The 16,922-nt window shown below is 52.6% G+C and overlaps 1 protein-coding gene across 1 annotated transcript; it reads right to left on the bottom strand.

Annotated features, from left to right (window-relative positions):
• Window positions 1–3,824: 3,824 nt before the first annotated feature.
• Window positions 3,825–13,722, bottom strand: APLN (apelin). The gene is made up of 3 exons (XM_081792349.1): window positions 13,063–13,722; window positions 7,091–7,262; window positions 3,825–6,406 (listed from the first exon to the last, which is right to left on the bottom strand). The coding sequence occupies exons 1-2, from the start codon at window positions 13,127–13,129 to the stop codon at window positions 7,096–7,098; spliced, it is 234 nt and encodes a 77-aa protein (XP_081648475.1). The 5' UTR covers window positions 13,130–13,722; the 3' UTR covers window positions 3,825–6,406; window positions 7,091–7,095.
• Between the last annotated feature and the right edge of the window lie 3,200 nt (window positions 13,723–16,922).

The following is a 16,922-nucleotide window of genomic DNA, read 5'->3' as shown; positions in this document are numbered from 1 at the left end:
CTTCATCTGAAATTAAAGGAGTTTGGGGGCCTGAATGACCTCCCAGTCACCTGCCAGCTTTGTTATTCTAGGATTCTATATGTCTGAGGTAGGGAGGGCAGGGATTGTTGTGCTATAATAATAGGCGAGGGGGGTTGGGGCTCCCCAAAAGATGAACTAACCTGCCGGGGATCACACGACCAGTTACTGGCAAAGATGAGGTTAGGATCCGGAGTGCCAAACCGCTAGTTTCAGGCAACTGGGCTGGCTAGGTTGCAGCCTGCCGATTCCTGAGCACCCAGGGAAGATCAGAAAGCATTTTGTTTGCATAATGACAGAAGTACGAGATGGAGGTTATGGCAGCCTCTGGGACCAAGGGAAGTTTGTGCAGACCCACATAACCCAGGGGTGGACTTCCTGACCGGTCAAGGTTCCCATTTCTTGCCATATGCCCATTTCTTCTCCCAGAGCTCCTCCCTGGATTCCCTCCGGAGGGTGGCCTGAAGCATCCTCACTGTTTGCTGGGACCCCAACAAAGCCTTCTTCACAAGCAGGTGTTTTGCACCCACTCACCCCTTCAGGGAGGCCTGAGCAGGTGATGAGGCAGAGGCCCAGAAAGGGCCAAGGAGAGACTTTGCCAAGCTACCGAGCAAGCCCTGGACAGAAGAAGATTCAGGACTGGAACTCAGGTTTCTGGGCCCCTATCCTTGTGTAGAAAGGAACCCAAGGGCCAGGCGGGTCTCCTAGAGCAAGAGCCTGGCTTTGAAATCCTAGCCCAGGTGCTTCCCAAGCTAATGCTGCTACAGGGGAGAATCCTGAGAGTCTGCTCCATCCCTGGGGAGGCCCTGTGTGCTGTCTGGGACACTGGAAGTTTCCAGTGGCCAAGGCACACTCAGGGTGGGGAAGCAGATCCCTAGCGAGAGTATGGCAGTTAACCCCAGCTGAGGACAGAGCAGGGCTTGAGGCTTGACTGACCAATTAGGGGCTCTGTGAATTTGAGCAAGCAACTTGACCTCCCTGAGCTGGTTTCCTCATCTATAAATTGGGGTTATGATGGCTGCCCTGTCTGCTTGTCAGAGTTAAAGTGAGGCTTAGCAGAGATAACATTAGCTCCCACTAGTAAGCTTGTACCATGGGCTAGGCACTGTGACCAACACTTCACTGCATCATCTCATTCAGACTTGACCACGGCGCTGAAAAGTTAGGCAGAGTATCCTGCCCGATTTGGAAACAGGACTCAATGAGATCAAGTCAGTGCCTCTAAGTTCTCACAGATAAGTGAACAGCAGTGCTGGGATTTGAACCCTGATCTGACCCAGGCTTCCCCTACCACTGAAAACCCTTTGTTAGAATGATTATTATCAGATTAGCATGGTACAGAGGCCAGCTCATAATCAGTTTATTAAATTCCCTTAATTCTAGACCTTGCTATAGAATCTAAGTCTTCTCCTCAGGCCCCAGGCAAGGGCCCAAGGGCTGAGTTGACACAGGGCTTGGTAAATTGTGACCTGCCGCCTGTTTTTATAAATAAAGTTTTGCTGAAACACAGCCATTCATTTACATTTTGCCTATGGCTGCTTTTGCAACAGCTGACTGGGGTAGTTGAGACAGAGACGGAATGGCCCGGCAAGGTCAAAAATACTATCTGGCCCTTGTTTTGAAACATTCAAGGAAATGTTCTAGATGGGGTGCTGGCCTTTGGCTGAAGTCCAAGGCGGCAATGAGGGAAGCCCCTTGCTGGGCTCCTTCTGTGAGCACTGGCCAGTTACACCGGGAAAACGGACTTTTCAACGGAGCCCTGGAGATGGGGTTCCTGGGTGGCTCAGTTGGTTGAACGTCTGACTCTTGATTTCGGTTCAGATCATGATCTCACAGTGTCGTGGGTTTGAGCCCCATGTCAGGCTGGGTGCTGATGGCACAGAGCCTGCTTGGGATTCTCTCTCTCCCTCTCTCTCTGCCCCTCCCCCACTCTCACTGTCTCTGTCTCTCTCAAAAATAAAATAAATAACTTGAAAAAAGAAAAAAAGGAGCCGTGGAGAGGTCTTCCATTTGAGGGTTCCAGAGACATGCTGGCTGAGTCTGCAGCCCCTTCTTAGGGCTGGGAGCAGAAGACAGAAAGTCATCTCTGCCATTCACTTTGGCAGTTAGCTGGCCTAAGCTCACTCTGGTCAGAAAGAAACTTTGGATTGAGAAATTTCAGTTGAATAACCTTTAGGCCTGAAAAATAAAATTATATAAGCACTTCAGAATGGCTGCTTGCGCCAGGCCCGGTAGTTCTCTCCGCAGTGGAGAAGCCCAGCCCCAGCTGCAGCTTGTGGGAGAGTCTGAAATGTTAGGCTTCAGAAGACTGTGGCTCATTTTACTGCACAACTAGGGTCCTCAAAAGCCATGGGTGGTCTGGGTCTGTCTGCCTCCCTAATCTCTGTCATTGCAGAAGCTGCCTAATTTCCAGGTGGATTTGTTGTTTTTCAAGTTCTCTGTCCCCCACCCCCACCCTTCAACCTCTCAGTCTAGGACTTCTGATCCAGAAACATTTAAGTGAACCCCTTTTTCTTTTTTCCTCTGCATTTTCTAAAAACAACCCCCTACTCTGATTCTACTGTGATTATTTGGTCAAGATATCATCAAAGAGGGCAACACATAGGTCTTGTCTTCTTTTGGTTTGATGTCTAATTATCCTCCCAGAAGGCTATCAGCTCACCTTCCCCTCATTCTCTGCCCCTAGGATGCCAGATTTGCAGTCACCCACTAGCATCCAGTTGACTACATATGCCCAGAGGACCCAGGTGCTTGCTCCCCTTCCTGACCCCACCTCCACTGCCCACCATCCTCCTGCCAACTTAACCCAATGCAATTGGGCCTCTGGAGCCAGTGTTAGGAGGACAGTCTCCATTAGCCTTTCTCAGCTCCCTCCAGCCCACACCATGCCATCTATTTCTATTGCACTTACTGAGAATGCCAAACACAGTTTGTACTTAAGTCTTCCCTCTAATTAGGGGCACTTACTTCTATAGTCCCATAGGAAGAATTTGCATTTTAGAATCCAAAGTCCAGATTCTAGATTCACTTATTGGCTTCACCTCTCTGAGCCCATTTTTTCATTTCTCATTTGTAAAATGGGGATTGTGGACTATGTCACCCAGTTGTTAAGAGGGTAAAATGAGCTATTTTTAAAAAGAGCTCTGAAAGCTGTTAAAGGGCTATACACTTACGGGTCACTATTAAGTTATCTTGCCCTGCCACCACCCCCTTCTCCTTGGCTTCTTGTAAAATTAGAGCTTTGGGGGTGATTAGGGAGCCAACAGACCAATCAGCATAAAGCCAGCCCACCTAAAACCTCTTTGCCTAAAACCAGTTACTCTGATGACCAGTTTGCCTAAAAGTCAAAGTAGTAATTTTGAAAGAAGGCATTTTGTACCAATTTTCCTAAGAGGCACTTCCAACATAATGTCGTTATTTTAAAAGCACTATGTCACAATCTGCAGCATTTTGTCAATGACGAGATTGTTTTGCATGCTTGTGTGTGGCTTTTTTCTATTTTATCTCCTACTGAGCAGTTTTATGGCTTTTTAGCAAGTTTGTCTGCAGACCTTTTTTTAAAATTATGTATTTCTAGCACTTGACAGATTTATCAAATCTGCAGAAAAGCCCATAAGATTTATCAAATGGACCTTTTTTTATCACTCCTGTCTCCCTTTCACTGGGTTTTACTCTGTATTGTGTATGCCTGTGTGAACCTAATGAGTTGATTAACCAAATTAGCATGTACCCGAGCCCCTTTCTGTTCTGCAAGGCATTAGCATTTTGACAACAAGCGTGAAGAAGTGAGACAGATGGGGCAGAACTGTATTGAACTCCTTGCAGTTTATTTTTCAGGCATTCTCATTCATCAAGCAGCTCTATTTTGTGAAACGTAAAATGATACATACAAAGTCATTACCAAATGTACTTATTGCAGGAAACATAACAATTTTCAAGAAAGGCAAACTGGCTAAAAAGTCCCGAAAGTGTTCAAAAGTAGATAAAATTAGAAGACACCCACCAAGGATATAAGACACATTTTAGCAGAAATCCCACCTTTAACCAGAATCTCCTTAAATAAACTGCTTTTTAAAAATCTTTAAATGACACTGAAGAAAAAAAGAAAAGGACATCCAAACAGACGCCAAAACATTTAAAAGTGGACTGAGTGTTATGTGAACCAGTCATTAAGCAAAGAGAGTCCTTTTGTGAATTTGTGGCAAATTGGTTCAAGGCCATTTGACCTGGAATCAATTAGGGATGCAGGCACTTACCTCCGTGCAAGTGTGATAAGTGGGCATGGGGACAACCATGGACCTCAGGGGACAGGAATGCCCCTCCTGAATATGACCTCCAAGAGCAAAGGTGAATTGTCAGCTTTTTAACTCTTTATTATAAAGACATATTTACACAGAACAATCTTTACAAACACAGTGAACATAATTATGGGAAGGGGACAATTTCTTAATGAAAAGGGCCTTAACATTTTTGTATAAATTAGTATAAGAATCATACACAACCATTTTAAATAAGACAGTCCCCCAGCCCCCCACTGCCCTCTTCCACCCTGTGTCTCTGGACCTTCCCCAGCTTTCCCCCTTTCTCCATGGGGCTGGGCAGCTGATGAAGCAGGAGACACAGAGAGGGGGAAGGGAAAGAAGGCCCAATCCCTGGTGGGGGCATCAGTGGCAGAAGAGGCTTTCTGGACACTGGCCAGCCCCCACTCCCAGCCTGAGGGGTGTAGGGGGAAGCAGGTGCCCAGACTGGCTCCTCAGGGTGGGCCTTGAAGCAGCAGCAGCAGTAGCATTAGCAGCAGCGGAGGTAAGGGGGAGAGGCAGTTAGGCAATATTGGGATTACTATGGGATTCGGGGGGCCCTGACTCCCCCTGTCCCCACACATACATAGGTGGCCATCAGGCTCTTGTCTCCCCTGGGAGGCCTCTGAGAAGGAAGCCTACTCGGACCTATACTTCCTCCCATCTTTCCTTCCTTCCTTCCTTCCTTCCTTCCTTCCTTCCTTCTCTCCTTCCTTCCCTCCCTTCCTTCTTCTCCCCCTTGCCCCTCCCCTAAGGAAAGGCCCCTGGGAAAGAAGGTCCAGTCAACATGAAGGGAAGGCTACTGAGTCCAGTTCCTGAAGGCTACCTTCTGGCTTCTGAAAACCAGTGTTGGGGTTGGAACAGTAGCCTCAGTACCTGAGCTGCCCCTATAAGAATACCTGGGGTCTGGAAGTGCTGCAGGAATGGGGGCAGCTGGCAAGTTATGGAACTTTACAGCCCCAGTTGGGAAATGGACTGGCAGGGGCAGGCCAGGGAGGCGGGAGCAGCTCATTCCCCACACCACCACGGGGCAGTTCATAGCTGGCTTGCTTCTCCCTTCCCTGCCACCCCCAGCCCCAACCTTGGGAAAGGCACTTAATGTGTTCTGAAAAGATATCATTAAGAGGGAAGAGGACGTCATCAAATGGGGCGGGAGACCTGGGTCTTCATTCTGGCTCTGCAGTGACCCTGAATAGGTCACTATCCCTCTCCAGGTCCATTTTTACAGGAGTTTGCATTAGAAGGCGGAGCTAAGTGATCATCAAGGTTCCTTTTGGCGCTGGTATTGTGATTCTTGGCAAAAAACCCTCCTGCTTGGCTTTTGCTCCTGGGAGGGTACAGAGCCATCTCCTGAGTGAGAGCTTAAACTAGCTGGCAAGGGAGGGAAGGAGTTGGGGGTGGGGTGGGGGGCAGTGTTAGGAGACACAGAAAAGTGAGAGAGGTAACAAAGTACTTCATGGCCCCTCTCCTTTGCCTCTTCCTTAAGCCAAACATGGGATGAAGAAAAGGCCACAGCAGCTATCCCTCCTCTTCTCCAATGCCTCCCGTCTCCCCTTCACCAGAGAACCAACCCCCATTCCAATGCCCCTCCCCAGGCACCTGTCTGCATCCTGATGCCCCAGCCCCTCTAACCAGAGGCTCCTTGCCTGGTGAAGGGTCCACCTGACTGGAAAGCCTGGGATCTGCTGAAGCCCACTGAAGAAGGGAGTGTTTCCCCCCAGCCCGCAGAGCACGCCCGAGGAAGAATGGGCTGGGTGAAGCTTGGGCTGTTAGATGGGAGGAGGTGGGGACTAGAGGAAGGGGGGTGGGGTAGGAGAAGGCTGGCCTTCCAGTGCTGGGTCTCCAAAATCAGTCTAGGGAAGAGCCAGGAAGAGGGGTTGAATGGATCCATTGGAGAAAAAGGGAATCATCCCAACTAGGGGCAGGATCACGCCATTTGGGGAAGCCGGTGGGTGAGAAGAGCTGGGACCATCAGCAGCGAGGACAGGTGCAAGATGAAAGGCAAATGGATGTGAGGGCTCCAGAGAAGCAGACCAATCTATGGACTGGTGAGAGTTGCAGGGGGTGGGTACTCAGGGACCCGTTCAGTCCTAAAGAGACAAAAATGACCAGAGAGAAGTCACTGACATGTCCTAGGTCAAAAGAACAATCTGGGAAAGGAAAGGAGACAGGCTTCACTCCCCTCTCCCCACAACCCTGAGCCTAAAGCCCCAGGTCTCTGAGTTGGTGCCACCTTGTCCAGGCTACAGGGGTGACACCGCAGGCCAGGTCTCAGGGACAGTCTTAGGCTTTGCTTTCTCTGCTATTGCCTTGGATTTTTCTCTTTCCCAAGGCTCTGGACAACTCTCTTCCTGTTCTTTGCCTACTGCCCCCAAGGCTCTCTGCTTCCCTCCCCCTGTCTAGTGAACATCCACCCTGCACACCTATAAGCATACCCTGGGGCACCCTTCTCCAGCTCATCAAGGCCCTCCAGGACTTCTAGAACTCTCCAACTGGGCCAGCCTGCTCAAACCCAGGCAGCAGGGTGGAGGGGAGCTGGCACCCTATTCCTAGAGAGTCGGGAGATTGGCCTGAGGTGTAAGGCCTCTCTGGGCCTTGGTCTCCATGTCTGTAAAAGGAAGGTCTAAGATGGGTATTCTGTAAGCCCCTGTATTATGTGTGGGGCTGGAACTTCTTGGGACAGGTGTCTGCCAGTGATAAGCAGCAGGGCCACCAGGCTTCCAGGCTGTCCCTCCCTGCTCCTTCCACTGCCCACTGACCAGAGGCTCAAGTACCTGCTTCAGAAAGGCATGGGGCCCTTGTGGGAGAGGCGCGGCCGCTGGCGGCGGAATTTCCTCCGACCTCCCTGCCATGGCCCTGGTCCGTTCCTCGACCCTCTGGGCTGCACCAGGTGGCGGACATTGGCTTCCTCCAGCCCATTCCCATCAGAAGGCTGCAGCAGGGGCCCTGCAGGAAGAAGAAAGCCCGTTAGCCAGGAAGGCTGATGCAAATGGACAGGGGGCCATGGGCTCATGGTAGAGGGCAATCTCTTCATGAGATAGTACTCATCAAAGCTTTTCTTTGTTTTTATCTTCTATCTTGGTGAACAATTTGCAATTTTTACACTGCCCTGGCTGCTACTCACATCTTGCGATTTATGGAGCTCACTTTATGTCCTTTGGCAGCTCTCTCATGTTTCTGGCAGGCGCAAACATATTCTTCATTTAGAACATCATTGTGGGGTACAGTTTGGGGCATATGTCTATACTTGGTTAGGGCACAGCAAGCAATAACCCCCCCTCCATTGTACCCTTGCAATGGATACACTTAAAACATTTCAAACATACAACATTTCAATGACATGACTCCCCCCAGCACCATGTACCCATCACCCAGATTCCACAGTTCTCCAGATGGAGTCACATATGCTTTAGTTATCCCCTTTCTTTGTGAAGCATTCTATAGCAAATCCAGAACATCATGTCACTGTGCTCCTACATCCTTCAATATGCAGGTGACCCACTTTTGAGTACTCAAGATCTCACACCTCACCCCTGGGCATCTCATCAGTGTTTAGGCATCTCACTTGCTCCTTGTGATCTCCCTGTGGGTATGGCTGGGTGGGGGGTTGTCTCTGGCTCTGTGTGCCTTAAGCTGGGTTCCCTTCAGATTATGACCAGATTTAGAGACCAAAATATCTTATATGAATGAATGAGTGAACCACTGAGTGAATGGTCACTTGAAGCAGCAAGTGTGTGCATCAGGAGGGGTGTGGTCTGCTGCAGCTGGTACCCCCCACCAGATGCCCCATCTCCTTTCATCCCCAGATCACACCCCTACCCTGTGTCTGATGTAAACCCCTTCCACTTAAATCCCAGTTGGCTTCTCTTCTGCTCTCTAGGGCTCTGCTCTATATCTGTCCACATCTGGCTTAGAGTAGAAGCCTCCTGATGTCAGGCCAAGCCCTGACGATAGAATCCAAGTGGTGCTGGGTGTCATTAGGCACAGTGAGGGAGAAGGCATGTGGACCGGCTCTCATGAAGGCTGCAGCGCACCCAGGGAAGGCAAGCTTGCACTCCAGAAACAAGCCTGGCCTCTGGAAGCAGGCAGAACAGGGAGATGAGAAAGTGCTGGGCAGAAGGCGGACTTGCGGGGAACTTGTGCAATGGCCAGTCCAGGGCTGGCCTGCAGAAATACAGCCTCTGAGGTCAGTGATCACTAATCCCAGTCTCTCTCCTCCCACACCACCGGGTTCGCCCTCAGCTATGTCCCTGCCCCTCAAGCCCCACTTCCATCCATCCAGGAATCCCCACAACTAGCTCACAGTTTCCATAGAACCACCCGTTGGCTGCTAGCCCCCCAGTCATACCCCTGGCGGCTCTTCCTTTCCCTCCTCCTGCCTCCAGCATCCCCATGCTCTGGTTCCTCTGTTGCCTCCTTGGCTCTCATGATTCCTCCTCCCTTTGCACACAATTTCCAGGCATTTATCCTCCTCTTGGGCCAAAAGCAGGCGAGGTTTGTCCTTTGGGCCCTCTCCACCCAGGCTCCTGGGCCCTGCTGCTCTCTCAGACACTCAAGTCCCACTGTGCACATGCACAGTCCCTAGTCCTCTATCGCCTTCCCCAAGAGAGCCACAGGCCCATTAGGACCCCACTGTTTACCAGCCACACTCACTCCTGTGCCTCTGGTTGGGGTGGGTTAATGTGTCAGCTACTCCCCTAATGACAATTAAAATCCATCACCTTATGAGAATTAAAACAAATTATATTCGCACTTTGGGGCAGTGGGGCAGGAAGTCACTTCTGTCTGTCATAAAGCCATTTGCAAAAGGGCTGGGCCAGGGAAGGAGAGAGGAGGGAAGAACATTCAGGAAGCACCCCTCCAACCTCAGCTGCTTCAGCTTCTGCCCTGTGTTTTGGGGTCCCCTCAAGGCTCTTCCTGACCACTGAGGTGGGTAAGAATGAGGCTGATAAGGAGTCAGTACCAGAGAAACACTCAGGACAGGAAGGACTGTGGTGAGGGTGTGGCCAGGCACAGGGAAGGACCTGAGGGGTCTTGATAATGTGAGGCCTTGGTTCTTGAGTCCATGTCCTGGACTACTGGGGCTGGGGTGGGGGTGGGGGGACGATGGCACAGGTTATAGCCCCAGCGGTATAGCGGGCATGGAGAAGAGAGGCAAGGTGCCTAGATGGGGAGGGTGTCATCTCCAAGTATTCAGCACCCAGGACTATGCGTGTTGGCCGCAGTAAGGAAGGGGGGATTAGGGGTGAAAGGCCCTAAGTGGGGGGAGGTCAAGAACCAGGATGGGGAACAGGGATGCTGGCTCAGACTCTGGCCAGGGAGACATCTAGACTCCAAGCCTGCAGAGAAGAACTACTTTGAGCCAGACCCCAGAGAGCAGCCACCCAGAAGCCCCTGGCACATTGCATCCCATCAGGTGGGGGGGCTCACTGTCTTCTTTGTAGCAGGAAGTCTGCAGCTCCTCCCACACCCTGATCCCATCACCCACCTGTTTCCTACTTTTGATTCTGAGTCTGGTTCACCCTAAGATAAGCTGACACCTGAAACCCAGGCTTTATCCTGTCCAAAGGGACATTTGAAGGCTGCTGATTTTCATCACTGCAGAGGTCCTGCCTGTACAAAAGAATTCCCCTTTAGAAATGGCGGCCATCCTCAGTGCACTTAAATATTTTCTTCCAACCCATTTGCTACTTAAAGGGAGGCTGGGGCAACCCCCCAAAGAATCTGAAGCCTAGAGGAACTAGAGCCATTGCTCTCTGAAGCACCATCAGAACGGGGCTCCAGCATCTCTGCACTGAGAACTGCGGTCAGGGGTGAACAGGATTTGATTTTCATGTAACCTGAACTCTAACCCTGCCAGTGCACAAAGAAGTGCATATGACTTTTCAGGAACATGCCAGCCTCACCAGGAATGAGGCACCTGTTTTTCCTCTTGCCGTCCAGCCTATCTTATGATTGCTTTAAAAGTCCACACGAGTGCTCTGCTGGCGACCCACTGGCTGTGTCCTCTCCACTGCTCTGTGGTACCACAGGTACCTCCCTGATGAGGCACCCTTCCTTTGTCTGCCCAGCCCTCCACCCCAGTGCCCTGAGCTATCTTCCTGGGCCAGTTTTGCTGCCCTTGGACACATCACACTCTGGCAGCTTGGCCCTTCACTTCACTTGCATTAACCCTTCGCCGGAGAGGCCTGACTCAGGTTACAAGAGTGCTTGGCACTTAGGGCCTGGGGATGGGGTGCAGATGCCCCTTCTCTGAGAGTAGGCTATCCTCACACTATCGCCGTGACTACAGGCTTTGAGTTAGGGCTCAGGAGGAAGAGGGGGAGGAGGGGGAGGGGAGAAGGAGAAAGAGAGGTGCTCAAAGACCAAGGGACACTTGGCCCTGGCCCAGCAGTTCTCAGACTCAGAAGACAAGGTGTATCCCAGGTCAGGAGGCACTGAAGGAGTATGTGTGTGTCTGGTGAGGGGAGGGCGGGGGGACATTCCAAGTCAGGACAGAGTATATTGTGGAAGAAGCAAGGTTTTCAGGCCTGGGACTTTGACTGGAGACTTTGGCTGGGGAGAGCATGCAAGTCTGGGCCAATGGCAAGGTGGTTTTGGGTCCCTGTTTCTGATCCAGGATAGGAAGCAGGAGGAGCCAGGCCATAGGTACCCGGACCCTTGGCTGGTGGCCACCTGCCCGGAAGTGCCCCTCCTTGGCTCCAGGAGATGTCATGGAATGGAAAAGGCACTGAGAACCTTAGAAGTGTCCAGTGCTAGGCTTAAGCAAAATGTGAGGGTACTAAATTTACCCAAACAAAGGCATGAAGACAGATGGCCTAATGAAGAAGGGTGAATTAAAGCAAGAGGTGACAGGGTCTGGGCCAAAACACAGTATTACTTCCCCCTTGAAACTAGCTGTCCTGTTCCCTTTACCAGCTGGATCCTGAAAGGGTTCTAGTGGTAGTCGGTTGCCCAAGGGTCTCCCCATAGTCTCTTGGGGGAGCACCAAGTATGTAGATCAGAAAGCCCCAGCTTTCTCTGGGACACCCTCTCTGCACCCACTCTTTCTTCCCTGAAGGCACCACCTTGGACTATTTGCCAGTAGTGGTGTCATGCGGGTGTCTTGTCTTGCCAACTGCGTTGGATAGCAGGCTCCTGGAGGGCAGGTCCATGTGGTGTCCCTCATTCATACCTTTTGCTCTCTGTTTGCCTGCCTGACAGGGATTTCTGAAGAAAAGCCTGGCTCCTTCTTACCAAGGAAGAGGCTGACCCAGCACTTGGGTCCTGGAGAAGAAGACACTGGACAGCTAGCTGAAGACAGGGGGTGACAGAGCCAACCAACTGCACCTTCCTGAGAAGCCAGGCAATGCTCCCAGGGCCAGGGCAGTGCCAAAAGGCAAGAGCAGAGAAAGGAGGCAGCCTACAAAGGGAGAGAGGTAGAGCCCTGCCAGGCCCCTCAGAGGCTCCTGGGCTGCAGGCCATCCTCCTACTCTGGAGGGTCTGGAACTAAGTAGGGCCCCATGCCCTTCCTCTAGGAAACCTGCTGCCCTGCCCTCTCCTTCCCTCTGCTCCCACCTTTCTGTGACTCCAGCCCTGGCACTGGCATTAGTCCACCTGGTCTTGGCCTTCCCCTTCTGTGGTGCCAGGCAGGCAGCAGTGACAGCCAGATCACAGGACTGCGGCAGCTGGAGGTGGGAGCTGACCGCCCCAGGAGACACTGACACACAGGGGACAAGCAGCCTGGGCCGGGGCTGCCAGGGCATCTGGGGAAACCAGGTTTGGGGAGGGCAAGGGAGCACCAGCGCCAAGTATATGCCAGGTGAGGGGCGGTGTGTGGTGCGGGTGGGGGAGAAAGGACTCTCCGAATGGAGGTGTCAAGTCAGGTCCACGTTTCCTGTTTGGGTGCCTGGAGACACGGGGACTGAGGTGAAGCCTGCCTGGGGCCGAGTAAAGGCCAGAGCCAGGATATCAAAGAAGGAGTCCCCGGGGTGTCGGGGTGTCGAGGAGTCTTCGAGGAGTGCCTCTCCTGCGGCAGCAGGAGAACAGACCAGACAGGACCTTGGGGAAAGGGAAGAGAAGAGCTGCCTGGCCTGGCCCTGCCTGGCCGGCCCCGGGGAAGCCTGCCTCCGCTCCCATGCAGGCTGGAAGGAGCGGCAGCTGGGCTCCACGCCGCCGCCCCCGCCGCGCGCTCCTGCCTATGCAACAAGTGTCACGTCTGCATCTTGGCACATCATCCCCAGTGGCCCGCGCCCCAGGACCGGCGGTTGGCCCCTAACCTCCGGGGGCCGGAAAACCTTCCACTTGGGAGGCCAGCCCACCAGGCTCAGTCAGGTCGGCTCCCTCCGCTGATTCCCGGGGAGCGAGACGGACGCCCCCCGCCCCACATACACCCTCCACCACGCGGGGTGCAGGCCGCGGGACCCGGGGCGCACGCCAGCGGCCCTGAGCTCTTCGGACTTCGAGGGGTCGCCGGGAGGGGCAAGGCCCCGGGCGGGTGATGCCCCCGAACCAGCCAGGCACCCCCCCCCCCTCCCCCGCGGAGGAAGCGGTCGGCCCGGCCGGCCGACGGGTCCCTGGCCCAAGGCGCCCTGTCAGTCAGCCGGTGGCCCGGCGCGGCCGGCGCGTGGCTGCTCCCGCTGGGCTCGCGCCCGGTCCCGGGAGGAGGAGAGCGCGCGAGCTGGGGGGCGGAGGGGAGGGAGCGCGTCGGCTGCGGTCCCGGAGCCCGGCGAGGGGCTCGCGGGCGAGCGGCAGGGCACGCACTCACCTCCACACGCCGCGGTCAGGGAGAGCCAGAGCAGCAGGAGCGCCTGCACGCACCGCCGCAGATTCATGCTGCTCCTCTGCCGCCGCGCGGCAGCCGGGGGCCAGGGGGCGGGGAGGCCGGGGAGGCCGGGCGGGAGGCGAGGCGAAGCGAGGCGCGAGCCGCGGATCGTGCGTGCGTGCGGGCGCTGAGCTCGCGTGGCTCCCGGGCTGCGCCGCGGGCTGGCCGGCTGCCGCGCTCGCTCGCCGCCGCCTCTCCGGCAGCTTCCCTCTCCCGCCGCCGGACAGCGCCGCCACACTGGCCTCAGCGGGAGGCTTCGGGGACGGCGGCGAACTCTTTCCAAGAGGCTGGCTGCTCGGCCGCGGCTCCGACTGCCCGTAGCCCAGGCTGCCAGCGAGAACGCTCCCCGCTCACTCCAGGGGCTGCATTTTGTAGCTTGTGGCTTGGCCGCGAGCCCACTTGGTCATGTGGTCATCTGGAGGGCTGGAGGGCTGGAGGGGGGGCAGGAAGAGAGAGAGAGAGAGAGAGAGAGAGAGAGAGAGAGAGCGCAAGCCTCCCGCACCGCCCCCCTCCCAGCGCACACTGTGCGGCCTCAGCCAGGGCGCGAGAGGGAACCTCGAGGTGGCCCCACAACAAAGGCGGCACCGCTGCTCCGACAACCCACAACCGCTCCTGGACAATGCCCGCCTGGCCGGGGGCCAGAGGATTTTGGAGACCTGAAGGATTTCAAACACAGGAAGCATTTGGGGCGGTGGAGGGGCACACTTAACCCTTTCTCACCTCGCTTCCTTAACGGCTGTCCAGGAACCAGGGCGCTCCAGGGAGGACCCCCCTGCCTAGGCTGTCCCCACTTACCCCCTCCACCTCTGACCGGCTCCTTCCTGCTGCCACTCCCCAGCCAAGACACCTCCCCTCCTATACACACACACACTGGCCCTCCTTTCTCCTCTGCGTCTTCAGCTGGGTTTGTATTGGGGGTGACTGTCTAGGCTTGTGCCCAAGACTGACAGCAGCTCCTATGGTGTCCCCTCTCTTGTTTCCCATCATCATGAGAGGGGACGGTTTACCCAACTCTGAACAGTCTAGCCTGGATTCATTTTGCACGTACTTGGGATTCCCCTTTGTAAGTGGGTCCTGAAGTTATTTGCCTTCCCATACTAGTCTGTCAGCTCATACAGGCTAGGAGCTCCGAAGGGAAAGGACTGCCTCTTTCATGGGGCTGGGAAGCCCCTAAGACAGGACCTTGTCTTCTCATTCTTCTGCATCTCTCCAAGGTCCCTAGTATCAGACTCTGCACATAGGTGGCACTCGACACATGGTAAAGACTAAATAGAAAGGTGTTTCCACATTTCAGCCAGCCAGACAGTTTCTTGAAGTGCAGGTGCAGATTTACACACAAAAAATACATTGGACAGTGTGCGTGCCATAAAAGATGTGAGAGACCACGACCTATTTAAAATATTTTTGAAATGTTAAAACAATCCAGTATATACACTATTTCTTGTCTGTCTCCCCCCACTCATACTGTCAACTCCACAAGAAGGGGATCTCTGCTTTGTGCACAGCTGTATCCCAGATCTAGAACACTGACTGGGACCCGGTTGGGGCTCAGTACCTAATTTTGAATATATAAATGAAGTTTTCAAAAACATCCATATTGCGTCAATCAAGGCAGTGGGAAGGGACTAAAAGAGGGTTCCTGTTAATAGTCTATGACCCTATTAGCCACAGTCCAGTAGGAAAAAGGCAGAGCCATGTGAAGCAGAGTGCCTCTCTTCATCTGTACGTATGATAGGGAAAGAGAGGATAAAATAGGTAGAGAGGGAAAGGATAGGACCTGAGGTCCCTGGGGGGGGGACAAACACATATTTTGGAACAATGCTGGGAATGTCTGACTACGGCAAACTCCCTCGGGCTTAAGGTTCCTTTTAAGAATGTAACGGACCCCACCTGCTCCCCCTCAGGTTTCCCTCAGGAGTCTGACAAAAGACCTGACTAAAAATAAGTAGTAGACCATAAAACCTATGACCCACAAGGAACAGTATGACCATAGACCACCCCTCATACAATGGGATTAGAGCCAATCAGGAATGGACAACCCAGCACCTAGAGTTGTCCAGCCAATAAGGGTAGGGCCTGAGAAGGAACAAGGGGGAAGGGTAGGGGAGCTGACCAGAACCTTATAAAGCAAGGACCCTTGCCTATAGTCCACGGGCACTCACTTTTGAATGCCCCCCTCTCTGTAAAGAGAGCTTTCCTACTGTTCTTCCTTTCTAATCTGATATTCTAATAAACTTTTGCCTGCAGCTCATTTTGTGTCCACCTCTTCATTCTTCGAAGCAGCGAGACAACAAATTCCGGGTATTGAGGTAATAAAATCCTGCAACATAAGGCCTAGGCTGCGAGCAGTTGGCGTTAGTAACATGATTTCATTTCCGCTGGTGCTGTCCCCCTGGAAAGAGCCTCCCAATTAGGAGGACAAACACCTGGCCTTGAGTCTGCACCCTTATCTGCTGTAGGGGCTTGCTAACGTTACCTGCTTACTGGTTTTCATGAGGATGATCATCTCTATCCTCTCCTCTTCAGGGTTCTTAGGGGATTAAATGAGATAAGGTACCTGAAGGCACTGTGCAAATGAGGAACAAACCCTTGTAGGGTCATTTATAGGAAGCGTGATCCTCCAGCCCCTGATGGATCAAGCCTGTTAAACCCCAAATGAGTGCCCCCATAACTAGGTTAATAGAAGCATTTGTACATTTTTTTATTTTTGAGAGAGCACAAGTGGGGGAGGGGCAGAGAGAGGGGGACAGAGGATCCGAAGCAGGCTCTGCACTGACAGCAACAAGCCAGATGGAGGGCTTGATCTCAGACTGAGAGATCATGACCTGAGCCAAAGTTGGACACTCAACCAACTCAGCCACCCAGGCGCCCCTAGGAACACCTTTACTAGGGTGTGCATGGGCTATTTGCTGAGTGGTTTGAGCTGCACTTTCCAATACAGTGAATACTAATAATATTTAAAATAAAATGAAAAAGTCATTTCCTCTGTCACATTGGCCTCAATTCAGTTGCTTAGTAGCAACATGTGGCCCATGGCGACCATATTGGACAGCACAGAACAGAAACTTCCAGTCATTGATAAAGTTCTATCACACAGTGCTGGGTTTAAAGCACCTCATTCATTCTTCTTTGTCCTGTAATCCTTTTTCTCACTTTACCTACCTTCAAATACACAAGGGGAAAAAATACAAAAGCAAACCAATAGCATTCAAGGCAAGCAGCGCAAAGTAAATCGATCAAGGGATTTGATCGATTTTTAAATGCATTTAAAAGCAAGATTTAAAGAGTTGAACACATGGGAGAATCATGTTTTAATCTAATCTGTCTCTCCATTTAACCAAGTTCCCTCCATTTTTTCCAGTCCCAGATCCAAGATTTCATCTTCCTCCTTTCTCAGGCTACTCTTGACTACAGAGAATTTGCCCTCTTCATAACAGCTGTGGCTGTATCTTTTATTGGCAGCTACTCCTGCGATGAGTTGGGAGCACTTCTGTGTCTGCATGCTGTGCGTTGTGGGCCTGTGGAAAGGGTCCACCACCAGCATACCCATTCTGGAATTGAGGCCCATAAGGCAAGGAATGCAACATTGATTGCTCACTCTGAAACCCCCAGGGGCTCCCATAGATCTCAATATCATATTCAAATGACCAGTTTTCATATCTGTCTCCACTTACTGACTTTTAAAACAAATTTTTTTAATGTTTTTATTTATTTTTGAGACAGAACATGAGCGGGGGAGGGGCAGAGAGAGAGGGAGACACAGAATCCGAAGCAGGCTCCAGGCTCCGAGCTGTCAGCACAGA

Source organism: Panthera onca, chromosome X (assembly GCF_046562875.1).
Source record: "Panthera onca isolate mPanOnc1 chromosome X, mPanOnc1 haplotype 2, whole genome shotgun sequence".
NCBI classification, from domain to species: Eukaryota; Metazoa; Chordata; class Mammalia; order Carnivora; family Felidae; genus Panthera; species Panthera onca.
The sequence above is the reverse complement of the archived record's forward strand: the minus strand, read 5'-3'. Positions and strand labels throughout refer to the sequence as shown.

Bases quoted from the DNA above. Each gene is read 5' to 3' on its own strand.
- APLN (XM_081792349.1), bottom strand. From the start codon at position 13,129: ATGAATCTGCGGCGGTGCGTGCAGGCGCTCCTGCTGCTCTGGCTCTCC. The intron at 7,263-13,062 runs GTGAGTGCGTGC...TTCTTCCTGCAG, and splicing joins CCTGACCGCGGCGTGTGGAG to GGCCCCTGCTGCAGCCTTCT.